This window comes from Sturnira hondurensis, unplaced genomic scaffold (genome assembly GCF_014824575.4).
Source record: "Sturnira hondurensis isolate 20B ecotype Veracruz unplaced genomic scaffold, ASM1482457v3 Scaffold0001304, whole genome shotgun sequence".
NCBI lineage: Eukaryota > Metazoa > Chordata > Mammalia > Chiroptera > Phyllostomidae > Sturnira > Sturnira hondurensis.
This window is the reverse complement of record NW_028073935.1, coordinates 3,507,200-3,527,850: the sequence shown is the minus strand read 5'-3', so window position 1 is coordinate 3,527,850 and position 20,651 is coordinate 3,507,200. Positions and strand designations below refer to the sequence as shown.

Below are 20,651 nucleotides of genomic sequence, written 5' to 3'. Positions count from 1 at the left end.
CAAGGGACTTGGGTTACTTTCATTTTTTACAGATTACTTTGTCTGCTATGTATAGAAAAAGCTGTGGGAACAAAGATGTAATTGGTGAGGCTAACTTAGAGGCTATTGCATTAATTGCAAGGAACCAAGAAGACTTCAACTAGGGTAGTCGCAGCAGAAGTGATATGAACTGGTTGGGGTTTATTTTCTTTTATTTTTTTAAACATTTTATTATTTATTTTTAGACTGAGGGAAGAAGGGAGTGAGAAACAGAAGAAGAGAAACATGAGTTTGTGATTGTCTCTTGTGTGGCCCCTATTGGGGGCCTGGTCTGCAACTCAGATATATGCCTTGACTGGCAATTGAATTAACCCTTTGGTTCGCAGGCCTGCACTCAATCCACTGAGCCACACCAGCCAGGGCATGAAGTGATTGAATTTTTAGATAACGTTTTTAAAATACAACTGTGAGAATTTTTTTCAAGATTAGATGTTGAGTGTGAGAGAACAGCAGCATATCATAGGGTCCATGACAACACTTTGGGGTTAGTAAGTGGAAGCCGGGAGTTGCCATCAGCTGAGATAGAGAAAGTTGTAGGAAGACCACATTTTATAGGGCAATAGAAGGAATTCATTTTTGATATGGTAAGTTTGAGATATCTGTTAGACTTCCAGATGAAGATGTCAGGTAGGTAGTTGGATCTATGAGCCTTGCTTTGGGAATAGAAAATGGAAGTTACAGGCATAAATTAGGAGTTGTCATTAATTACGCTTAATGTTTATGTTATATTTAATAATACATATTATGTTTAAAGCCATGGGCCTGGATAAGATCACTTTCTGAGGATGGACAGGAAACAGAACCAAGCAAAGGAGACTGAATGATAAAAGGTAAAAATAAAATGTGGAGTATGTCCTGGAAAACCAGGACAAAAATATTTCAGGGGAAAGGGAGTAATCAGCTGGATCACATGCTGTTGAAAGCTCAGTTAAGATAAAGACTCATATGAGTTCTAGGCAAGATGGTGGTGTAGGGAGAAATACTTCGGTTCCTTGCACAACTAAAAGAAATACAACAACCAGTTTAAAAACAACAAACAGCCAGAACTGCCAGAATATCAAACTGCATGGAACTCCAACCACCAATGTAAAGAACATTCATCCAGACTGAGAGGAGGGGCAGAGATGGCCAGCTGGTGGGACAGGATCTGCAGCAACGGGGCAGATCATGCGGGTGCAGGAGGTGGGGGCCATCTGACAAGGAAACTAAAGACCCAAAACTTCTGGCTGTAAAAGTCTGGAGTTGCAAAGGCTGAAGATGCTTCCAGTCTCAAAGGAGAGTTCGTTGGAGAGTCCTACAGAATCCTAAAACATACAAAACCCACTCACCTGGGAATCAGCACCCGAAAGGGCACNGGATCTGCAGCAACGGGGCAGATCATGCGGGTGCAGGAGGTGGGGGCCATCTGACAAGGAAACTAAAGACCCAAAACTTCTGGCTGTAAAAGTCTGGAGTTGCAAAGGCTGAAGATGCTTCCAGTCTCAAAGGAGAGTTCGTTGGAGAGTCCTACAGAATCCTAAAACATACAAAACCCCACTCACCTGGGAATCAGCACCCGAAAGGGCACAGTCCACTTTTGGGAAGTGAGGGAAATGACAGAAAGTAGTGCTAGAACAGAGGGAGCAAGTGAAACGCATTGTTCCCTCTCTGACACCACCCTGACAGACAGCATCACAACACAGCAAAGAGGGTTGTCCTGTCCTGGTTAATACCTAAGGCTCTGCCCCTGATAAGGTAACAGGTACTCTAAAACAAAGACATATGGCCCCAATGAAATAACAGACCAAAACTCCAGAAAAAGAGCTAAATGATGAGGAGAGAGGCAACCTGTCTGATGCAGAGTTCAAAACACTAGTAATCAGGATGCTCACAGAATTGCTTGAGCAAGGTCACAAAAATGAAGTAAGAAATGAAGACTACCCAAAGTGAAATACTTAGAGAACCAACAGTGATGGGAAGGAAACCAATACTCAAATCAATAATATGGAGCAGAAGGAAGAAATAAACATTCAACTGGAACAGGATGAAAAAATAAGACTTCAAAAAAATGAGGAGAGGCTTAGGATCCTCCGGGACAACACTAAACATCCAAACATCTGAATCATAGGCATGTCAGAAGGAAAAGAGGAAGAGGAAGAAATTGAAACTTACTATATTTAAAAAAGGAGAACTTCCCCAATCTGGCAGAGTAAATGGACTTCCAGGAAGTCCAGGAAGTTTAGAGTCCCAAAGAAGTTGTACCCATCGAGGCACATACCAAGGCACATCATAATCACATTACCCAAGATTAAAGAGGAGAGAATCATAAAGCAGCAAGAGGAAAGGAGACAGTTACCTACAAAGGAGTTCCCATAAGACTATCAGCTGATTTCTCAGAAGAAACCTTACAGGCAAGAAGGGTCTTGAAAGAAGTTTTTGAAGTCATGAAAGGCAAGGACGTGCATCCAAGATTCCTCTATCCTGCAAAGCTATCATTTAGAATGGGAGGGCAGATAAAGTGCTTCCCAGGTAAAGTCAAGTTAAAGGAATTCATCATCACCAAGCTCTTATTATATGAAATGTTAAAAGGGACTTATCTAAGAAATAGAAGATCAAAAACTATGAACAATAAAAAACTAAGCAAACTAGGATATCAGCAGTATCACAGAAATGGAGATCACATGGAGGGTCATGGGGAGGATAAAGAAAGGGGGGAAAGGTTTGGGAAATAAGCATAATTGGTAGGCATAAAATAGATGGGGAGATTAAGGTTAATAATAATATAGTGAAGAGAGAGTCCAAAGAACTTACACCTACAACCCATGGACGTGAACTAAGGAGGGGTGGGAATGGTGGTGGGAGGGTGAGGTGCAAGGCAGATGGGGGAGAAAGGGGAGAAACAAAAATTGGGACAACTGTAATAGCTTAATCAATAAAAACATACTTTTAAAAAAAGATATGGAATCATGCCCTGACCGCATGGCTTAAGTTGGTTGGGCGTCATCCTGGAGAACAAAGGGTCACTGGTTCAGTTTCCAGTAAGGGCAGATGCCTAGGTTGCAAGTTTGGTCCCTGGTCAGGGAGCATGTGAGAGGCAACTTATCTGTGTTTCTCTCCCTGTCTTCCCTCCTTACCCACTCTCAAGAAAAAAAAAGAAAAAGGCCAAAAAACATGATTCATGGATGGACCTAGAAGAGCAAGGGTGTCAAACTTATTTTCACCAGGGGCCACATCAGCCTCATGGTTGCCTTCAGAGGGCCGAATGTAGAGCTCCTTGCCCCTAGTTATGGGATAGTTACATTTATGCAGTCTTAAAATTACATTCATCCCTTTGAAGGCAACTGTGAGGCTGATGTGGCCCCTGGTGAAAACGAGTTTGACACCTCTGACCTAGATAGAAGGTATTATACTAAGTGAAATAAGTCAATGAAAGACAGATATTGTATGATTTTGCTTAAGTGTTTAATCCAAAGAACAATACAAACAAAAGAGAAACAGCTTCATAAATACAGAGAGAAAAGACTGATGGTTGCCAGAGGGAAAGAGTTGGGGGACTGGATGCAAAAGGACTGAGAAGTACAGATTGGAAGTTACAAAGTAGTCACAGGAATATAAATTACAACATAGGAAATATAGTTGATAATATTGTAATAACTGTGCACAGCGTAAATTGAGTACTGGAAATACCAGTGGGAACACTTTGTAAAGTATATGCTTGTCTAACCACTGTGTTGTACACCTAAGACTAAAACAAAATAATACTGAATATAAACTGTAAAAATAAGGACTTGAGCAATGATCATTGGATTTAGCAACCTAAAGGTTGTGGAAATCTTGAGAAGAGCAGTTTTTATGTAATGATATTGGTCAAAGTATGATTAGGAGTGGGTTCAAGAGGAAAGCTTGGAGAGAGGCATTGGATTGGAAACAATGAGAAACAATACTTAAGGAATTTGTTATAAACAGAAAGAAAAGAAGGGCAGTATCTGAAGGGAAATAATGCCAAGAAAGTTATTTTTAAAATGGGACAAATAACAATTTCATGTGGGAATGATCCCACATGAGGATCATTCCAGTAGAGGAAAGAATAGATGATGCAGGAAAGAGGTGGGAATTCCTGGAGCATTGTCTAAGGAGATGAGCGTGGGTGGGATCTATTATGTACCTGAAAGGAGAAAGGAGATACATGGTCACAAGTAGGTAGATGAGGTTGTGGGAATTTATGGACATTTTCTTCTAATTGTTCCCTTTCCTTCTTTTTTTTCTTTCTTTTCTTTTTTTTAAGTAAAATGGAAATCCAGGTCATCAGCTTAGAGTCAGGCTGGTAAAGGAGATGCTGGAAGTGTTAGAATGGAGGAGAGGGTGAAATGACACTGTGTAGAGAAAATGGACTTAGTTATGATAAGATTGTCCTACGGCAGTAAGTGCCTGTGGAAGGTTAGTGAGCGTGCTAGCATGGGACAGTCAGTGTTACTTTGTGTCTTCTAGCAACATTCAGTTGCATAGATGAGTTGTATGGTTGCATACTTGGAGAGTTGAGTTTAACTTCCTTTGCTTTTGTTGAGTACAGTAAGATGAGAGAAGGGACAGTGACTGAAAAAGTAAATTAAATTGGTGGTAGAATTAAAACCCAGTGATAGAAGAGGGATAAGTGACAGCAAAAAAAAAAAAAAAGGCAGGGCTAATGATAGGGGACTAGGGGTTGTTAAAGACTGGTTTCTAAGAGAAGTGACTTGCAAAGATAGTTGGTTTTGGCTAGAGAATTTGACACTTAAAATTTAGATGAGATGATAGTATTTGGAGTGCATGGCTAATGTAGGGTTGAGGAAGAGGATGGCATAAGTATGGCATGGTAGAGTGAAAATCAGTGTTGAATGAACTTTTATCATGATTTTTAAGTTCCCAGATGTATGATGCATAAAGCCCAAATGAATATTTCTGTCACCACTTATTTGGAGGCGGTGTGCTGGGATAGTTACATAGTACAAGCTCTGAAGCCAGACTGCCTGTCTTCACATAGCTCTGCCACTTTGGACTTATATGATTTGTGTCTTATCTTCTCATCTTTAAATTGGGGATAATAAAATAGTGCCTACTAATTTAAATTATTTTTAAGATTATATGTTTTAATAGGTTAACTTCTAGGAATTAATGCTCAAAGGCTTGAAAAATAGTGGCGTGGACATGTAAGATTTTATTGTCTCCCTTGTAGCAAATCCTGAGAAAGGCAGTCCATAAAATCATTAGGGATCCAAGTTCCAACCACTCATACAATTTGATTCAAGATAGATGCTAGAACTGTAGCTATCACATCTCAGTTTCAGTGTCACAATAAGAAGGAATCAAAAGCCATGCCTTCTTCTTTTAAGATAACTTCTTAGAAGTGCTACGAAGCACTTCTATTTTTATTTTATATGGCCACACCTGTCAAGGAGCCTAGTAAATAGTATGTTTGAGCTTAGTGGCAATGTGCCCATTAAAAGTGGGCCCATGTGCTAAGGAAAGTGAAAGTGTGAGTTACTAGGAATCAGTTGGCAGTTTCCACCACAATTAGTGTTTAGCACAGTGCTGGGCACAAAGTTCCGTAAATGTTCCTCTTTTCTACCTACTCATTCTCATTGAATCTCAGGAAATCGGGAAGTTTTCCATTATACTTGGGTTCTCATACACATGTGTGGTCTTTTCCCTACAACAGCCGTTCCTCCACTGGCTGCCAGCACTATGTCACCATCTCTTGCATTGCTGGCTAACAACCTGTCCATGCCCACCAGTGACCTACCACCTGGTGCTTCCCCAAGGAAAAAGCCTCGAAAACAACAGCATGTGATTTCTACAGAAGAAGGGGATATGATGGAGACAAATAGCACTGACGATGAAAAGTCTACTGCCAAGAGTCTTCTGATGAAAGCTGAGAAGCGCAAGTCTCCTCCCAAGGAGTATATTGGTAATGATTATTTGGGTTAACTATTATCATGTGAAGCTTTCTCACTTCAGTCAGGGGCCAGTCCTTAAAGCTGTTTATGTAGTCAGGTTTCACTTATGGCTCACTTACTGGAATTATACTTTGAGGATTGTGGCAAATATATAATAAGCTATTTAATGTTCCTTTTCTTTCCTTTTGAATAGATGAAGAAGGTGTGAGGTATGTCCCAGTGCGTCCAAGACCTCCCATTACTTTGCTCCGTCACTATCGGAATCCCTGGAAAGCTGCTTACCACCACTTTCAGCGATACAGTGATGTCCGGGTCAAAGGTTAGCTTCCCCAAGAAACATTTAGTGTCAATGCATGAAATCGTTCTTTTACTTGCTTATATTGACGATTACAGTAGAATAGACAGTATCACAGTTTTTCCTTGCTAAAATACCCTACATTTTTGTAATAAAAACTTAGTGCTTAACTTAGGCAAGATGTACATTTGAGTATAAAATTTGGAAAATTATGTTTTGCCTGAGAAAGCTGTGTCTACTTTATTGGAAATACAGTCTAATGAATAAATGACTTTTTTTTTTTAAGTAAAATTCATGTAACTCAATTCCTTGAGTTACCTCCTTTGCCCTCAGAGTAGTTGTGGAAGGAGCTGTACTAGATTGTTTGACATAATCCATAATAGCTCCTAGGATGCTCAAATGTGCCTACAGCATAAGCTCCAAGAAGTTTTATTTTCCAAAAGACTGCTTTTATTTACATATGTGTAACTCTTGGAATTGTGCAAGGCAAACCCTCAATAAATATTTTTGTTGTTGATGGAACTTAACATTTTGATAAAACTACATGTGATAAAAATGGCTGTAGTACTTTTAAATATTTGAACTGGCAGACTGTCATTAATCTCAAATACAGTCATTGCACAAAGACGTATACATTTTCAAAGAGTTGGTCATATTTCCCATTCCTTCATATAAATTCTATTTGAAACTTCTCTGAGCATTTTTTTGTAACCTCCAGATTAGTCAGAAGGTGGTACTGACTTCTGTGAGCAGCAGTAAAGGTCCTTACAGTTCATCTCAGAATGGGAGTACAGAGGTGGTGACACTTTTCAACTTTCTTCCTCAGGAGTACACCCTTAGGTTTGAAAAGTGGGAGAGTTCCAAAGATCAGAGAGTGCTGGCCTGTGGTGGAAGCAGGATATGTACTCACTAAACATCTCTTAATTCCACAGGATTCTGTATCATAGTAGTAAAACAGTTAAAGGTTTCCCTGGTGACATAAAAATTGTTATTGTTTATAAGGATTTACTCTTCGTAACTGTATCAAGAAAGATAATTTGACAGCTGAAAATATTAATGACTCCTCAAGTCTTCTATTGAATATGAATACATACATATTGATCACTTTTGCACCAAGGCTCTTGACTATTAAGATTTAGTTGAACTGCTTTGCATAATTTTTAAAATCTTATTCATAAAAATAAATAAACATGGAGTAGTAAAAATTGGCCTGGTAATTCACAAGTAGGAAAGGACAGAGAAGTAGGATCAAGAGGCACAGGAAACAAACAAAACAAATAATGACACAGCAGACTTAATCTTATGTATAGATAATTACCTTAAGCCTTGACTGGTGGCTCAGTTGGTTAGTGTTGTCCCACACACCAAAAGGTCTTAGGGTCAAATTCTGGTCAGGGCACAGACCTAGGTTGCAGGTATGATCCCCAGTTAGGGTACATACTGGAGGCAACTGATTCATATTTCTCTCTTTCCGTTTCTGTCTTTCTCTCCCATCCTCTTCTTCCTCCTCCGTCTCCTTCCCCCTCTTTCCCTTCCTTCCTCTCTTTCTAAAATCAATGAACATGTCCTCCAGTGAGGATTTTTTTTAAATTACCTTAAATGTGAATAGTCTAAACATACCAATTAAAACACAGAATGAGTGGATAGACAAAAAAGATCCACCTATATTCTATCTGTAAGAAACTCACATCAAATACAATGACATAGGTAGATTAACAGATGGAAAAATATATGCAATGCAAAAATTTTAAAAAGAGTAGCTATATTAACATCAAATAAAAGACTTCAGAGGAAAGAACATTACTAGAGATAAAGAAAGGCATTGCTTACTGTTAAAAAATATAGAGGCAACAAAAACCAAGAACTTCAGAATATACAAAGTAAAAAGAATAGAGGTGAAAGAAGAAATAGGCAAATATGCAGTGACAGTGAGAGCTTCAACACCCCATTCTCAGCAGTTATAGAAGTGCTTGTCAACATCAGCAAGGATACAGGACTTGATACCACAAACCAGCATCTGATAAACATCTGTACAACACGTGGAACACCAACAGAAAATATATATTGTCTCAAGTATGTACACAACATGTAAAGGCAGACAGTATCTTGGATCACAAAGCAAACCTCAGATTTAAAAGAATTGTATCTTCATTTTCCATAATAAAATCAAATTAGAAACCAATAACAGAGATAACAAAAAAAAAGAAAACCCTCCAAACCATGGAAATTACACAACACATTTCTATGTAATGGGTCAAAGAGGAAGTCTCGAGGAATTTTTTTAAATAGGTAAACTGAATCAAAATGAAAATAAAAAAACAAAATGTGTGAGGCAAATAAAGCTTTTGCCAGCAGAGACGTTTCTAGCACTAATTGCTTGCTTTAGAAAAGAGGAAATATTTCACTCAGAGGTGCTACCTCAAAGCTGTAAAAAGAGCAGCATAAACTCAAAGGAAACACAGGGAAGAAGTAAAGATAGCAGATATCAGTGAAATTGAAAACTGAGTAAAATCAATAAAACAAAAGTTGGTTCTTTGAAAAAAGATCAATAAAATTAAGTCTCTAGCAAGACTTAAAAAAGATAAAAGAGGCAAATTATGAATATCAGGAATGAAACAGCATATTATTACATATTGTGCAACCACTAAAAGCAAAAGAAAATACTCCCTGACTGGTGTGGCTCAATGGATTGGGAGTAGTCCCACAAACCTGTAGTGGTCTGCAGGTTCAATTCTTGGTCAGGGCACAAGCCAGGATTGTAGGTCAGGTCCCTGATTGGGGGCTTGCGAGAGGCAATAGATTAGTGTTTTTCTGACTGAAACATCATCAATATTTCTTTCCTTCCCTTTCTTCCCGCCTTCTCTCTAAAAATAACTAAATAAAATCTTCTTTAAAAAAATAAGAAAGTACTATGAACACCTTTATGTTTATAAAGTCAGTCTCTCAGATAAAATGGAACCATTCCTTCAAAAATATAAACTAACAAAATACTCCATAAGCAGACAATCTGAACAGTCCTTACACCATTAGGTAAGTTGAAATTATAATTTAATAGCTTCCAAACAGAAATTTCTAGGCTAAGATACATTTACTGGGAAATTCTACCAAATGTTTATATGAACAGTCAACACAAATTCTTCACAGTCTCTTTCAAAATGCAGAATGGAACACTTTCAGATTCATTTTATGAAGTCAGTCTTTCCCTGATACAAAGACAAAAGCTAAAGAGAGCATAAATGTAGAAAACTACAGATCAATATTCTTCATGAATATAGAAACAAAAATACTGAACAAAATGTTAGTAAATTGAATCCAGTAATACATAAATAGAATTGTACACCTTGATAAGTGGGATTCATTATAGCTATACAAGTCTGATTTAATACTTGAAAATTTATTAATTCACCAATTATTAATAAGCTGTGTTAGTTTTCTAGGGGTGCCATAACAAAGTACCAAAAACTGGAGAGCTTAAAACAATAGAAGTTTATCTCTCATAGTTCTGGAGAGTAGAAGTTTGAAATCAAGGTACCAGCAGGATCATATACTCTCTGCGAAGGTTGCCAGCAATCCTTGATAACATTTGGCCTGCAACTGCATCACTCCAATTCTGCCTCCGTATCCACGTAGAGTTAGTTCTTCCCTGTGTATCTTAACTGTTTCCCTTCTCATAAGATATTGGTCATTGGTTATAGGGCCCACCTTAATTCAGTGTAACTACTTCTTAACTTGATTACATCTACAAAGACCCTACTTTCAAATAGCATCACATACTAGGTACCAAGGGTTAGGACTTCAACTTAATCTTTTTTGGGGGAACACAACAAAAACTAAAGAGAAATTACATGATCATATTGATTGATGCAGGGAAATTAACAAAACTCAACACTTTCTTATTAGAAAAACTTAAAAAATAGGGGAAGAGATTTCCTCAACTTGATTTAAAAAAAAAAAAAAGTCTGCAAAGATCCCTGGCCCTGTATGGCTATGGATTAAGCACCGGCCTGTGTACCAAAGGGCCGCCAGTTCAATTCCCAGTCAGGGCACAGCCTGGGTTGCAGGCCAGGTTCCCCAGTGCAGGGTGTGTGAGAGGCAACCACACATTGATGGTTCTCTCCCTCTCTTTCTCCCTCCCTCCCCTCTGTCTAAAAATAAATAAGTGAAATCCTTAAGAAAACAAAGTCTACAAAAACCTACAGCTAACACTATACTTAATAGTAAAAGGACTGAATGCTGTCTACCTGAGATTAGCAAAAAGACAAGGCTGTTCTCTTTCACCACTTTTAGTCAACATAGAAGATCTAACCACAACTTAGGCAATAAAAAGAAATACAAGGTTATACAGGTTGGGAATAAATAAAACTATCCTATCCCTATTTGCAGATGACATCATTATCTACAGAGTAAATTTCAAGGAATTCAATGAAATAAAACTGGAACTAGTGAGTTCAGCAAAGTCACAGGATACAATATTCACACACAAAAATCCATTATATTTTAGATACTTATAATGAATTTACAAAAGCTGAAAAGATACATACAATGTTCATGGATTATAAAACTCAGTATAAACATGTCAGTTCTACCTAGGTTAATCACTAGGTTTGATAAAGTTCCTACCAAAATCACAGAAAGGCTTTTGTAGATATGGTAAAGCTTACTTTAAACTTTATTATATGGAAAGGCATAGAAGCTAGAATAGCTAAAATAATCATGAAAAATAATAAGAGAAATCATTCTTAGCAATATTAAAGCCTATGATTTAGCTACAGTAATCATAACAATGGTATATATTTGTGGAGGGATAGACCTATAGATGACTATAATAGAATAGAAAACAAATAAATCCACACAACTATGCTAAACAGATTTTTGACCAAAGTGCAATATTAATTCAGTGGAAGAAGGTGAGTCTTTTTAACAAATAGTGCTAGACATTCATTAGTAAAACACAAACACACACAGAGCCTTAACCTAATTCTCATACCTTAGACAAAATTAACTCAAAAGGGATAATAGATTTAAATTTGAATGTAAAACTATAAAACTTTTAGAATACCTGGTAGAAATTTTTCTGTGCTTAGGAATGGTGAACGGTTCTTACACATGGCACTAAAAGCACTTATATATAAAAGAAAATAAAAATTGGGCCTCATAAAAACTTTTCATCTGTGAAAAGTTTTTCATTATCCTGTTAGAATGAAAAATCAAGACTTAAACTGGGAGGAAATATTAGCAAACCTTGTATCTTATAAAGGACTCATATATGTTAAGAGACATTAATACTGAACAGTAAATAAAACCAATAATCCATTGACAAAATGGACAAAGGCATGAAGATGCAGTCCCCCAAAGAGGATATACGGATGACGAACACATGATTGTACAAGGAAACATGAATTGTAATCCTTAAGTATGGGCTGCACAGAGACTTTCTTCCAAAGTGTAATATGTGAAAAGAATGTGGGTATAGGGGTAATTTTACAATGGAGACACTTGACAAACACCACCTCAGTTAGGTGATCAAGGTCAATATCAATAGCAATGATACTTTGAAGATTTTATCAACTTTGACTTCTAATATTTTTACTATGATATATCTGTTTGCGGGTATCCTTGCATTTATCATGCTTGGAGTTTCTTGAGCTTCCTGTATAGATAGGTTATTGTTTTTTCAATAAACTTGAGAAGTGTTCAACCATTTTTTTATGATCATTCCTCTTTCGCTCTTCTCTTTTCTTCATTGTACTCTTGTTCCATATATGTTGGTGCTCTTAATGAAGTGTCTCACATTTCTGACACCCTGTTCATTTTTCTCCTTTTTTTCTCTCAGTTCTTCAGCTTCTATAATCTCTATCAATCTGTCTTAAACTTTACAAAATCTCTTTTGTACCATTTCAGATCTACTGTTGATTCCCTCTACTGGATTTCAAACTTTTCATTTATTGCACTTTTCAACTCCAGAGTTTGTACTTGGTTCTTTCTAATTCTTTTTTTTTTCTTTGACATTCTTCCCTTAATGTGACATGATCATCATACCTTCTTTAACTTCTTCGCTCATGCTTTCTTTTCATTCTGTGAATTTATTTATAATGGCTACTTTGAAAGCTTTTTCTAGTAAGTCTGTATCTGATCATTCTCACAAGCAATTTCTTTTGCCTTCTTATCCCTTGTATGTGACTCATACTTCCTGTTTCTTTTGCATAACTCATAATTTTTTGTAGAAAACTGGACATCTTATATAATATATATTATAGCGCCTCTGAGTATTGTACCTCCATCCCAAGTTTGTTACTGTTATTTGCTTCTTTGCATAATAATTGGCTGGATTGTTTTAATGAAGTCTAACCACATCCACCCCATCCTATCCCCCAAGAGCGAAGCATTTGCTGTTGCTCCTCAGGGATGCACAGTCATTCTTGGAAAGAAGAGCTTTGGTAGGGTTCCTTCTCACTCTTCCTGATTATACAAGCTGCTAAACCCCACGAATTGCTTGCCATTTGCTCTACTATAACACAGTACATACTGGAATTTGCCCTGTAACACAAAGTAAATTTCTCTGCAAAGTAATCCAGTCCAGTTGTAGCTCTTTGTTAGAATAGTTTCTGAGGTCAGTGTTGGATATTTGTTCTGCCACCAGGAGAGCTTCTCCCGACTTTCATTCTCTGTTTTCTCCTGCAAGCTAACCAGCTCACACTTTAGGTTGTTAATTTCTATTAATGTACAAATTTCTTCTCACTTGCCGCTCACTACAACCTCCCTATGCTTGGGAGCACCTTTATGTTTGAACTTCACCCTTTTACAAATAGCAGTCAGTTCCTTTAGGATGAGATTAAGCTACCTGTTTTATGAACTGTTTCTCCCCCCGAGCAGAATCTCTTAGCCAAGGGTTATGAGGATAGTGGTGGGGATACTAGTAACTTTCTCTCTGAGTAACACCCTGTTCTTTAAGAGGTGAGCACTCTGTGGGGAGAGAGGGAGAGAGAGAGAGAGAAGCAGCTTGAGATCCTCTTGGCTTGCCTTTCCTACCCACTTCACAAGCTGAGAAAAGGGCCCCTAGTACCCCAGTTGTCCTCAGCATGTCTTGCCTGAGATACAGTCTATCCATGAGTGGGGGTTGAACAAAAGGGAGCCCCCATGTCTCAATGGTACTTATCTGTGACTTAATCTCAGCAATAGATAGCAGAGAGCAGGATGAGAAATGGTGGTGGCTGCTCCTTTTAGGAAGAAAGCCCTTCACCTGGAGGAAAGGGAACACAGTTCAGCTTGCAGCATTCTGAAATGGAGTCTCTGCCTCATTCACTGAACTGGGAAGAAGGAGAGGGAACATTCTGTTCAAATACCACAGGGTTGATGTTCTTACCACATTTTAGTAGGTGTGCTTGAATAGATGTTTCTGCATTTGCTGTTTGCCCTTAGGAGCTTTTTAGAGTTGTAAATGGTTATTTTAAAATTTTTCACCAGTCTCACTAGGGAATAGGTTAGCAGGGCATGCTTACATATTACTGAGTTACTCTAGGAAATAATCGCTAAATGCGATTTCATGAAAATGAAATAGACATTTGTATGACCCACCGGTTGCACTCCTGAACGTTTATCCCAAAAGAATGAAAACCTATGTCCACAGAGAAATTTGTACACAGATCTTCATAGCAACTGTTTTTGTAATAGCCACAAATTAGAAACAAGGCAAATGATAGTCAATGAGAAAATGGTTGAACAAACTGGTACTATTAAATACTACTTACGGTTAAAAGGGAAGGAACTATTGAGCATTCAGCAGCTTCCATGTACCTCTTAAAGGGATACATACCATGTGATTCCCATCTATATAACATTCTCAAAATGACAAAATTATACAAATAATGCTAGAGGTTAATGATGGGGAGGGGTGGTGTGATCATAATTATATAGCATGATAGAGACCTTTCTGTTGATGCACTAGTTCTGAATCTTGATTGTGGTAGTGGTCACATAAATCTACACACATGATAAAATGAATAGAACTATGCTAACACTTTACATCAATGGCAGTTTCCTGGGTTTGATATTGTGCTGTAGTTATGTAAGATGTAATCAGTGGGATAAATGATTTTTCTCTACTGCTTCTTTAATAGGTTTAGAGAGAGATAATTTACACATTAAAATGTATAATTTAGTGATTTCTAGTGTATTCACAGAGTTGTACATCTATCACTGCAGTTAGTTTAACATTTTTTCATTATTCCAATAAGAAACTCCATACTTCTTAGCCATCACCTCCAATCCTGCCATCTTCACTCCTCCATATGCCTCAGCCCTAGTCAAACTCTGATCTACTTTCTGTCTTTCTTTCATGTGCATGGAATCATAATATGCAGTATTCTGTTACTGGCTTATTTCACTTAGCATGTCTTTAACATTCATCCATGTTGTAGCATGTGTCAATACTTTATTCTTTTTTCTTGCCAAATATTCTGGTTACCCAATACTAGCTTTTATCCATTCATCATTTGATGGGCATTTGAGCTGCTTGCACTTTCTGGTTATTATGAAAATGATGCTACAAATGTTTGTGCAAATTTTTGTGTGGCTATCTGTTTTCATTTCTCTTGGATATGTACCCAGGAATGGAGTTTCTGGGTTGTTTGGTAACTCTGTATCTAACATTCTGAGGGCTGCTGGACTGCTTTCCAAAGCAAATACATTTTCCTTTCCTATCAGCAATGCGTGATGCTTCCAGTTTCTCAACATCCTCACCATATTTTACTAACTTTTTTATTATAGCAGGCTGGTGGGTGGGAAGTGGTACCACAGTTTGGCTTTTTGTTTGTTTTTAATTAATTGTGGCAACATTGGTCAAAAGAAACATACAGGTTTCAGGTGCACATTTCCATTATAAAAATCTGTAACCTACACTGTGTGCTCATCACCCAAAGTCAGACCATCTTCTCTCACTACACACTAGGCCCCCTCCACCTCCCCCCACAACCTCTCTACCCACTTCCCTCTGGTAACCACTACACTGTTGTCTGTGTCTATGACACTCAGTTTTATATCCACATATGAGTGAAATCATATGTCTGTGTTTTTTCTGGCTGACTGACTTCACTCAACATAATATTCTTGAGCTTCATCCAAGTTGTTGCAGTGGTAGTGTTTTGTCTTTTCTTACAGGTTTCAAATATTTGAACATTTAGTGGAATCCACTAGTAAAGTCATCTGGTCCTAGACTTTTGCTTTGGAGAGGTTTTTACTGGCTTGTTTCAATTTCTTCACTGCTGAACAGTCTATTTAGATTTAACATTTCTTCGTGATTCAGTATAGGAAAGTTATATATTTCTAGGAAATTATCTGTTTCTTCTAGGTTATCGAATTTGGTGACATACAGTCTTTCATAGTATTCTCTTATGATCCTTTGTATTTCTGTGAGGTCTGTAGCAGTTTCTCTGGTTTCGTTTATATAGTTCTTTTCTCTTTTTTCCTTAATGAGTTTAGCCATGGGTTGGTCAAAGAACCAGTTCTGCATTGTATTTTCTGAATAGTCTTTTTTTGTTATCTATTTCATTTGGTTCTACTCTAATTTTTATTATTTTCTTTTGCTGACTTTGGGTTGCTTTTGTTCCTTTTCTAGTTAAGATTTAATGTTAGATTGTTTACTTGCAGTTTCTCTTATTTCTTGAGATAGGCCTATATTGCTATAAACTTCCCTCTTACTATTTCACTGCATCCTAGAAGTTTTGATATACGTTGTATTATCATTCTCATTTGTCTCTATATATCTTTTGATCTCACCTTTATTTCTTCTTTGACCCAGTCATTTTTTAATAGTATGTTGTTTAATCCCCACATATTTGTGGATTTCTTTACTCCCTTTTTGCAGTTGATTTCTAATTTTAAAGCATTATGGTCAGAGACTGTGCTTATTATAGGTTTTTTGAGGCTAGTTTTGTGATTTAACATATGGTTTAACCCTTGAAACTGTTCCATGTGCACTGCAGAAGAATGTATAACTTGATGTTCTCCATAAATGTCAATCATGTCCATTTGATCTAAAGTATTATTTAATGCCGATATTTCTTCATCGATTTTCTGTTTGGGTGATGTATCTGGAGGTGTCACTCAAGTATTAAAGTCCCCAACTATGATTATGTTCTTGTCTGTTTCTCCCTTCAGTTCTGTTGGTAAATGCTTTATAAATTTTGGTATTCTCTGATTGGGTGTATATATATTAAAATATGTTGTGTCTTCTTGGTGTAGTGTCCCCTTTATCATTATAAAGTGTCCATATTTGTCTCTTGTTACCATTATTATCTTGAAATCTACTTTGTCAGATATGGCTATACCTGCTTTTCTGTATATGTCGTTTACTTAGAGAATCATTTTCCACCGTCTCTCTTTGAACCTACCTCTCTTTTTGCACCTTAGATGTGTCTCCTGAAGGCAGCATACTGTGGGGTTTTATTTGATCCAAACTGCTGCTCTGTGCCTCTTTATTGGTGAATTCAGTCCATTTACATTTAGGGTAATTATTGTGTGAGGACTTTTTAATGGCAGCTTTATATTTTGTTTTCTAGTAGCTCTGTGCCTACATTGGTTTTTTTCCCTTTGTGTTTCTGTCTGTTGTTTTTCTTTGGTGGCATTCCATATTTCTTTTTTTAAATTATATTTTATTAATTATGCTATTACTATTGTCCCAATTTTCCCCTTTGTCCCCCTCTACCCAGCACTACCCCATTTCTCAGGCAGTCCCCATACCTTCATTAATGTCCATAGGTCATATGTATAAGTTCATTGACCACTCCATTTCCTATGCTGTACTTTTATATCCTCGTGGCTATTCTGTAACTATCTATTTCTACTTCTTAATCCCATCACCTCCTCACACCTTCCCCTACACCCCCCTCCTGTCTGGCATACATCAAAATTATCTCTGTGGCCATGATTCTTTCTCTGTTCTTGTTTGCTTCGTTTGTTTTTCAGATTCAATTAATGATACATATTTATTGCCATTTTATTGTTCATAGTTTTTATCTTTTTCTTAAATAAGTCCCTTTAACATTTTATATAATAATAGTTTGGTGATGGTTAAATCCTTTAATATTTTCTTATCTGGGAAGTTCTTTCTCTGACCTTCAATTCTAAATATCTTTTCTAGGTAGAGCAATCTCGGCTGTAGGTTCCTGCTCTTCATGACTTGGAATATTCCTAGCCAGTCCCTTCTAACCTGCAAAGTTTTTTTTTTTTTTTTCCAGAAGTCAGCTCCCAGTCTTATGGGCACACCCCTGTGTGTAACTAACTTCTCTGTTTGTGCTTTTAAGGTTCTCTCTTTATCTTTAACAACTGGCATTTGAATTATGATGTACTTTGGAGTGGGCCTCTTTAAATCCATCTTGTTTGGGACTCTGTGCTTTTTGGACTTAAGTCTATTTCCTTCACCAAATTAGGGAAGTATTCTTTCATTATTTTTTTCAAATAGATTACCAGTTTCTTGCACTTTCTTTTTTTCTGGCACCTTTCTGATGTAAATGTTGGAACACTTCAAATTTTCCCAGAGGCTCCTCACATCGCCCTCTTTATTTTGGATTCTTGTTTTGTTTTGTTTTTATGATTGGTTGTTTTTTTATTCCTTTTGTTCCAAATCATTGATTTGATTCTCAGCTTCATCCATTCTACTGTTGTTTCCCTGTAAATTGTTCTTTATTTCGATTAGTGTGTACTTCATTTCTCACTGGACCTTTTTATGCTGTTGAGGTCCTCACTAAGCTCCTTGAGTGTCCTTATAACCAGTGTTTTGAACTCTGCATCTGGTAGATTGCTTATCTCCATTTTGTTTAGTTCTTTTTGTGGAGTTTTGATCTGTTCTTTCATTTGGGCCATGTTTAGTTGTCTCCTCATTTTGGCCGCCTCCCTGTGTTTGTTTCTATGTGTTAGGCAGAACTGCTATGACTCCATGTTTTGATAGCATGACCTAATGTAGGAGGTGTCCTATAGAGTCCAGTGGCACAGCCTCCCCATCACCCAAGCTGGGTATTTGAGGTACGCTCTTCATGTGGGCTGAGTACCCCCTCCTCTTGTAGTTGAGCCTTGGTTGCTGTTGACAGATCAATGGGAGGAATTTACCCAGGCCAGTCATTCGCAAAGATTGGCTGTGACCACTGACCGACCAACCTCTGTTCTCCATGGAGGATCAACTGTGCAGGAGTAGAGTGGTGGTACTTCAACATGTTCTGTAGCTATCCACTGGATGGTGCAGGCCAAGGTCAGCCCCCACCCATGTTTTGCCTGGGGCTGCCCTTCCTGAGCTTTGGACCAGTCTGAGACAGCTGCTACTTGTGCTTGGGCAAAGCCAAGCTGTGATCTAGGCTGGCTGCTGCTAGTATAGGGCCTGGGGGCACTGAGCACAAGAGGTGCAGGGCCTGGGGTGTCACTGAGGCCAGCTGTTGCTTGTTTGAAAGGATTTAGGAAGTTACAAATCATGAATCAAGACCAGTCATTCATATGGAAAAGCTACTGTTAACAGCTCTAAGTTTTGTGGGACAGATTCTCAGGGGATCTCCAGGATGGGGTGAATAGGGTTAGCAAGGTCAATGGGGTCTTAGACATGGCGCCCGCCTGTCCGCTCTTTGGATCTCCCCACCTCTCTGTTTGGGCAAAAGTTGCTGCCCAGCTCTTGACTTGATGCCAGGTAGTTCATACTTGCCTAGTATGCCTCTGGTGCCTTTCAAGCTACTGGCCTGGTTCTGGAGCTCAGAAGGAGTGAATCTGAGTAAGATTGTGTATGGATTTTAAGAGAAACTGCTTGGGACTCCAGAAGTTTGTTCCACTGACTTAATCCCTGCTGGTTTTTACAGCTAGAGTTATGGGGACTTATCTTCCTGGCACTGGAACCTGGGCTGGGAGGCCTGGTATGGGGCTGGGACTCCTTACTCCCAAGATATCCAAATTTTTATCCACCACACATGGGTGTGGGACCAGCCCACTCTGTATCTGCACCCCTCCTACTAGTCTAGATGGATGTGTTTTTTTTTAATTCCTTTGTTATCAAGACTTACATTCAACTAGATTTCTGATGTTTCTGAGTATTGATTGTTGTATAATTTAATTTTAATTTTGATGTTGTTGTGCAAGGAAGCACGGTATGTTTGCCTTTGCCACCATTTTGACCAGAAGTACCAGTGGTATTCCATACTTCTTTTCTCCCTTTGTAAAGCTCTGCGTCTGTTTTGTGTGTGTGTATGGTACCATTAGTGTATGAAAAAGAAAGTATCATAAATACAGTACTTTTTCATCTTTTAAGTGCATCTGATCTTCATCCACCAAATTGCAAATTTGGACCTTTTATGTTTTTGTTATCATAAATTGCCCTTCTTTATTCTTTAGGTTTGTTGATCTTACTCATAGTGTTGTGATCTTGAGTGTTTCCTACAGTGGAGGTCCTCTAGTAATAAATTCCCTTATTTTCTGCGTGTCTGGAAAAGTCTTTATTTCTCCTTTATATCTGAAGGATATCTATGATGGATATATTATTCTCAGCTGGTAATTTCTCTCTTTTGGTAGTTTGAATATTTGGTTCCATTCTTTACTGGCCTGTAGAGTTTCTGCTTAAAAGTCTGAAGATAACCTAATGGGCTTTCTTTTGTAGGTTACTTCCTTTTTCTCTTTGGCTGCCTTGAGAATTCTTTCTTTGTCATTAAGTTTTGACAATTTTAATACACTGTACCTTGGACACAACCTTGTTGGATTGAGGTAACTAGGCTCTGTTTGCTTCTTGGATTCAAGCATCTAACTCTTTCTATGTGTTTGGGAAGGTCCCTAACTATTTGAAAAGGCTCTTTGTTTTCTTTCTTCTTCTGATATGCCTTGTTCTTTCTGATGAAGTCAGATAGTTCACGTAGAGCTTTTTATTTTTTTTTATGCTCCAGTCTCTTTTCTTCCCTCTGTGTCATTTCTAGATTTCTGTCTTCAGTATCACTTATTTTTTCCTCCAGATAGTCCTATGCTCACTAGTTCATTCTTGATCTCTTTTATTGAATTTTTCATCTTCAGAATGTGTTTTGTTCTTCTTTAAAAGTTTCAATCTCACCCTGGCTGGTGTGGTTCAGTGGATTGAGCACTGTCCTGTGCTCAGGACCAAAGGGTTCCTGGTTCAATTCCCAGTCAGGGCACATCCCTCGGTTGTGGACCAAGTTCCCAGTGCACGGGGTGCATTAGAGGCAACCACACATTGATATTTCTCTCCCTCTCTCACCTCCCCTCTATAAATACATACATACATACATACATACATACATACATAAAATTCTTTTTAAAGTTTGAATCTCTTTGGTAAAATACTCATTTTGTCCATTGATTTGTTTTCTGAGCTCATTAAATTGCCTGTATTTTCTTGCTTCTTTAGTTCTTTTCAGAATTGCACTCTTGAA

General features: G+C 37.8%; 1 protein-coding gene across 5 annotated transcripts in view; it reads left to right on the top strand.

Annotated features, from left to right (window-relative positions):
• Positions 1-20,651, top strand: part of SAP130 (Sin3A associated protein 130) — a 90,734-nt gene that overhangs the window by 65,115 nt on the left and 4,968 nt on the right. For all 5 annotated transcript variants that reach the window (XM_037070089.1, XM_037070106.1, XM_037070125.1 and 2 more), the window contains 2 exons: positions 5,714-5,962; positions 6,145-6,270. In XM_037070089.1, the coding sequence (XP_036925984.1) occupies positions 5,714-5,962; positions 6,145-6,270 (375 nt within the window). The remainder of the gene's footprint in view (positions 1-5,713; positions 5,963-6,144; positions 6,271-20,651) is intronic.